This window comes from Calliphora vicina, chromosome 3, assembly GCF_958450345.1.
Source record: "Calliphora vicina chromosome 3, idCalVici1.1, whole genome shotgun sequence".
NCBI lineage: Eukaryota > Metazoa > Arthropoda > Insecta > Diptera > Calliphoridae > Calliphora > Calliphora vicina.
Window position 1 is genome coordinate 12006952 of NC_088782.1, and position 7180 is coordinate 12014131.

The following is a 7180-nucleotide window of genomic DNA, read 5'->3' on the forward strand; positions in this document are numbered from 1 at the left end:
AAGTTTAAAATGTTTGCCAACTGTTGTGACTTTCGAATTCGAGGAACTAGAAGTAGGATTTTATATGTATTTATGGGCATGGTCTCGAGACAAATGCGAATAGCGGATGATTAAAACTATTGTTATTGGTGCAGCTGTAAGTAGTTTGGTAGAGCCTCATGTAACGATAACGATGGCTACTTGATTACTCATGCGAACTATAATGATATTCGACTATTATTTCATTGGTTTAAAATCTATAAGTTCTTGAGATTTTAGTAAACTCTGTGATTATTATATTGACTGAACATACTCTGGTCATTGCTGTACATGGAATAATGTAAATCTCGCTAATTATAGTGGCGTACATTTTGCTGGTCTTACAAACATTCGCTAAGACATCAAGCATTCTTCGGACTTTCCAATTCTCCATCAAGGTTCTCCTCATAAACTTTGATGATGTACTTTTAAGTCATGAATGCCTTTCAAAACCAACACTCTGAATATTCCTTATTGATTCTCACCTTCTCTTCCTTTATATTTGCCCAACCATCCATCTAATTACATAATTTAGTAATGTTGCAACATCTTGTTCTTCCTACTAAGTACCCGTAATAATTTATTTGTCAAATTATTTGCTTTTTCTTTTGCAACCACTCATGCTTTAAATCATTCACAGCATTTGTTTGAACCATTACGTTCTGGAGTGGAAGAACAAATAAGAAAAATGCTTAAATTTTAAATGCTGTATGAAGTGCTTGTCATAAAAAAAACTTTAAGGATTTTCTACATTTGTCAGTTTTCAGTGTCGTTGATGCACAATAGTTGCAGTTTTATGGTTGCTTTCACACTCCAGAAATGCGTATCCAGTCTTTTTTGTGCAAATAGTTATGTAAGTGAGTGTGATTGTAGTTTTGATTGCATACGTCATGTTCATGTGGCATAAAGTTTTGTCGAAACACACAGAATTTGTGTTGTGTTCAGAATATAGTTTTTGCTGTAGTTACAAATGTCAGATATTTTGTAATAATTTTTAAAAGGGGATTTTCTGTCTTCTTTTGCTTTGAAAACAAAAAAGAAAAGTTTTTTTTCATTTGTAAGAGAAACTTTGTTAAAACTTTGTAATAACTACAGGAATTTGTGCGAATTGTTTGTTAACCGAGAGGAAGAAAAAGAAAAAAGTATGCTATGAAATGTTGAGTTAATGTAATCCTATAAGTATGCAACAGAAATATGTATGTATGTAATTTTAATATGAAAATTATAATTTTAAAAGTTATGCTATGATTTCTCTTACAAAATAATGTTGATATTTTATTTATTTCACTAAATATAATATCCTTAATAGAATTTTATTATATAGTAGTTGCAATAAGTTAACATTATTCAAATCCCTTAATATTTAATTCAATTTAAATGCCTACAATTATTGGTCAAAAATTATTACTCAATTAAATTACATATATCTGGTATATTGTTTTTGTTTTCAAATTATGTTTATTAATACAATACGATATTGTTGTATTGTTTTATTAGTAGCAAATGTGCAAAATTTTCTATTGTTTATAAATGTAAATAACGTCTGAAAATGCATTTGTTGCCGAAACAAAAACAATATTATAATTACAGTTGATAAAATTTTAACCCTAGAGTAATTTAATTTAAAATATTTAAGGTGTATTTAGATACGTACATTTGCATTTAATCAGTAACCCTGAATTACAGTTTCATTACAATGATAAGTCATTGTAAATAATACACAATTTGTATAAATGGATTATTTGTATGGGAGAGTATTAGTGGGGTACTTAGAGGACTGAGTAAAGTAGAATATTTTCAAATTATTTCAATAAATTTATAGAATCAGATACAGTTTTATAGGAGCTTCTGACTGCTTACTTGATGAAAGGACTGCGATCTGTGTACGATCTCATGTTTCCGACCAAATATCGCAATTTAAATGAAAAACATAAAATCGATTTATCAAATCGAAATAAGTGTAAAAATGAGAAAGGGAGATCGATCTCCCGGCTGTTAATCTGTGATCACCTCTATTTTCCATAAAAAATCGACTTTTATATGAAAAACCTAAAATCGGCTGTAGATTCTTAAATAGCGGCCAAATCAACAAAATAATGATAATCTGCGATCACCTTTATTTTTCAAAAAAAATCGACTTTTATATAAAACAAGTAAGAAAGTATGGTCGGTCAAGCCCGACCATATAATACCCTACACTAAGTAAAAGAGCAAAAAAAATTTTCTTTTAAAATTTCAATAATTTATATATTTGAGTGATTTTCGGAAGTGGGGTTATATGGGGGCTATGAGCAATTATGGACCGATCACCATGAAATTAGATCGTGTGATTTATGTCTATATGAAAGTTTACTATGTTGAATTTTGTGAGTATACCAATATTTTTAAGCGATTTATGCACGTTAAAGTGATTTTCGGAAGCGGGTCTATATGGGATCTATGACTAATTATGGACCGATCGTAACAAAATTTGGTAACATGAATTTTGTATATATAAAACTTATTTGGAGCGCAATTTGTGGAGATAAATTTATAAATTAAACATTTATGACCGATAAAGTCCAATTTCGGAAGGACATTTGTTTGGGGGCTAGGTGAAATAAAGGACCGATTTCAGCCAGTTTCAATAGGCTGGGTCCTTGTGCCGAAAAAATTATATTTACCAAATTTGATCAAAATATCTTCAAAATTTCGGCCTGTACTCTGAGCACAAGGTTTACATGGACAGCCAGCCAAGCAGACGGACGGACATCGTTTAATCGACTTTAAGGTGGGTATTATACTAATATTTTTGGGCGTTACAAACATATGCACAAACGCATATTACCCTCCCCACTATGGCGGTTTAGGGTATAATAATCAGCTGTTCTTCTGAGGTCACCTTCTATAGATTCGCCTTGCTTAAATACTGTGCAATAATCAAGATGCAGTTTTCCAATTATTCTTCATTTCATATAACCATCTGCACGAAATATTAAAATGCCAGATATGTGATCACTGAAATGTCTGACCTAAATGTAATTTTAATATGAAAACTCTGTAAATAAGTGTTTAAATGAGAAAAGCACTTCGATCTTACTAAAATCTATATTTTGCATAAAAAACTCAATAAATTTTAAATCCTCAACAACATTGTAAATACATATGTTTTTAAATAGGAAAAGAAGCTCAATCTGAGATCACTTATATGTATTTCTGACTAGAAATCTACATTTTCCGAGAACAACTTAAAGTTTTTAAATAAGCGCTTTATTGAGAAAACGAACACGATCAGAACACTCATACATATTTTAGACCTAATATCTTAGTAAATAAGTATTTAATTGAGAAAAGAAGCACGATCACTGATATTTCTGACCAAATCGTTACTTTCGTATAAAATCTCATAATATCTGGAATCGTCATTAACGTGTTAATTTTACCTATCAGCTGGATCTGTGATCCTTGATATTTCTGATCAAAAGTCAAAATTTTTTTTTTTTTTTTTTTTTTTTTTTTTTTAGTTTTTAAGATTCCAATCTTACGGGCTATTTATGGTCAATCATTTGTTACCAAATGTGTAAATAAAAATCAAAGTATTTTCATTTTTATTATTATTTACCCAACGTTTCGTTTGTTTGTTTCAAACTTCTTCAGGGGTTTTCTTTTATTGTTGAATTCTAGCGACAAAAACATATAAATATTTTATTATAAATCATTGAAAAACTTAAGATATCACAGTTCAACTTACGAAATTCTATTGTTTACATTGTCAATTAACTTATTATTTAAAAAACTGGACTTCACGACACAGAATTAATAAATAAATAAATAATCATTACAACACAAACATATACTATAAGTCAAACTTAATACTAATATCACAGAACTTCAACTGATTTAATAATTAAATATTGCAGCGGAATATTGCAGTTTTGTGTTATCCTTGTCCTCTTTCGTGTTCATTGTATTGTGTATTTTTTGTTGTATTCTTAAGCTTTCAAGAGTGTATCGTTTGTTCTCTTTTTGTTCTCTGTCCAATATCTTAATATTGTCAAAATCCATCTTATGATTGCACTCCTTTACGTGCAGAGATAATGCCGTCGTTATTTTTCCTTTTTCAATATCTGTTTTGTGTTCATTAACTCTCGTCCCCAACATTCTCTTTGTCGTACCAATGTAAACCAAGTTACATCTCTCCCTTTCATTACCGTCACATTTTATCTCATAGACCACATTATCACTCTTAAGTTTGTCAATTTTTGTTTTGTTGTTTGTAAATAGATGCCTCAGTGTCATATTTGATTTGTAAGCTATTGTTGTTGTTTTTTCTGTGATCATTCTCTTCATTGTTTTTGTCTCCGTTAGTTTGGGAATAAATGGTACACTGTAAAAAACTTTTTCCTCCTCAGTGTTTTGATTTTTCTGCTGTTTTTCATATTTTAGTACTTTGTTGATTAAATTGTTCGTCATATATGTTGGGTAACTATTCCCTGTAAGTATTTTTCCTATTCTATTAATATTGGTTTTCCTGTATTCAACATCACTTATCTGTAATACTTTCCTTATTAAATTCGTCGCTGTACTTATCTTCATTTTCAATGGTTGTGTAGAGTTGAAGTTAACCATTCTACCTGAAGATGTGGGTTTCGTGTACCAATTTGTCCTTATTCTTCCATTATCCTTGATGATATTGATGTCCAGATACGGTATTGACATATTCTTCTCGCGTTCTATTGTAAATTGTATCTTATTGTGATAAACGTTCATTGTTTTTAATATCTTCTCTTCGTCCGATTTCCTTATAATCGCAAACAAGTCATCCACATACTTAGTGATAAACTTAATCTCTATATTATTAGCCCTTAATTCGTCAATTACATCGTCCAGTAGTGTGTCAAGTACAATATTTGCAATTGTTGGCGATAGGGGGTTTCCCATTGGCATACCATATGTTTGATGGTAAAATTTATTGTCAAAAGTGAGATAGTTATTATCAGTTAAACAAAACTGAAGAATTTTCAAAAATGTTTGCCTTGGTATTGCCGTGTGTTCCTTAAGTGTTTTCCATTTGTCAAGTATATTCCTTATAGCCAAGTGAATCGGTATATTAGTGAATAATGATACCACGTCGAAAGAGACCATAATATCGTCATTTTCCAATGAGACGCTTTCCAGTTTTCGTTTTAATTCTACTGAATTTTGTATATTGTATTTGGGCGACACAATATTCCTCAAAATTGTTCCAATATACTTCGAAAGACTGTAACACGGTACCTTCATGGATGCAGATATCGGTCGAAGTGGTATTCCGTCTTTGTGTATCTTTGGCAGTCCATATAACTCAGGTGCTGCTGCCGCTTGTGTCGTCATTTTGAATTTCTCGTATCTGGTAATGTACCCATCTTTTCCCAATTGTGTAATTAAGTTACTGTTCCCTTTCTGAAGACTAGTTGTTGGGTCAATTTCAATTTTCCTGTATGTGCTCTTGTCATCTAATAATTGGTACATTTTCTCCATATAATCTCTCCTATATAATATCACAGTTTTATTCCCCTTGTCTGCCGTAGTTATAATTATGTCCTTCTCGTGTTTCCTAATGAAGTTCCTGGTGACCTCGTATATACTCAGTATAAATTTATCTTTCTCCGTATTCCTAAGATTCCTTTTGAAGTATGCAATTCTGTTCGCTATTTTCATTGACAAACTGATAATAACTTAAATCGTCACTACTGTAAAAAATCGTTTAATTAAGAACTCCATCTGTGATCACAAACATTTTTAAAATTAAAAAGAAAAATAAATCTCTAATTACTTTATAAATAAGTGTTTAATTGTAAAAAGGAGTTCGATATGTGATCACTCATATTATTGTCCAAAATTCGATATTTTCATAATTTGATGGAGAAAAGAATGTCGTTTAGTGTTCACTCACATTATTGATCAAATATTGATATTTGATATGAAAACACAATAAATCTTAAATCCTTAAAAACTTTTTAAATAAACGTTTAATTGATAAAAGCAGCGCGATCTGTGATCACTATTATTTCAGACCAGAAACTGATTATTTATAAAAATATCGTATTTCAATATTATTTTTTTACTTTAAGGCTACATAATTTGATCTGATTTGTACCATGCCATCCTAATACCAGCACCTTTCACTGCACACACCTATACTTAGATTCTCGCATACATATGTTGCATGTATTAGTGCATATGTATGTCGGTGTTAAAACATAATATCACATTGATATGTAAATCTCTAGTTTATCATTAAATACAAACTAATTACAAACTATATGAATGTATTTATCAACATTTTGTATTTATGTGTGAATTTGCATGTTCATAAACATGTTTATGCAAATACATTATATATTTATGCATTTATACATAAAAACATTCATACATATGTATGTATAATTACATACATACAAACATATGTACACATGTATTTTGTCAATATTTGTTGTTATAAATGTTACGCTTGATAAAACTGATAATTACCAATGATTATACACATTTTTTTCTAGGTATTATAGTTGTGAAAATAACACCAACAAAAAATAGAAATTTTTGTTAAATATTTTCTACATCAGATGATTTGATTAGTAATTTGTTGCCATGTATTTCAATACAATTTCAAAATAAATCTCCATAATTTGGAAAATTGTTTTTAAACTAAGTGTGTAAACACTGACTGAGCCTGTTAAATTAAAATTCATACAAAAATTATTTTTAATTTCACATCATTTTAATTGACGACACAACAATATTCCAATCCATAAGCGAAAAAATCTAATATTCAAAACTATGCAGTTTAAAATTAAATTATATTAGTAACAGAAGTAATACAAATGAAAAAAAATGCTGTAATGAAATGAAATTTTTATAATTATTTATAAATAAAATAAATTTTCTGCCACCCTTTTATAAATGATGTCAATAGTATGTTCTGGCTGTTTATAAATTTGCTGACTTATTTAAAAAAAAATACCCATAACTGCATTTATAACTTAATCTCTACAAATGACTACTATTTATGTTTTTGCAATTTTAATAACTTACAGTTTTTGTTGCATTTAATTATTAATTACAATAATAACAATTTGTTTTCAATAATTTTTTTATAGTTGTTCTACATCACATATTTTATTGGTAGTAATTACCAAAGCTC

General features: G+C 29.3%; 1 protein-coding gene across 1 annotated transcript; it reads right to left on the bottom strand.

Annotated features, from left to right (window-relative positions):
* Positions 1-3897: 3897 nt before the first annotated feature.
* LOC135954065 (uncharacterized) lies at positions 3898-5370 on the bottom strand. Its single transcript, XM_065504118.1, has one exon. The coding sequence runs from the start codon at positions 5368-5370 to the stop codon at positions 3898-3900; it is 1473 nt and encodes a 490-aa protein (XP_065360190.1).
* Positions 5371-7180: the final 1810 nt, after the last annotated feature.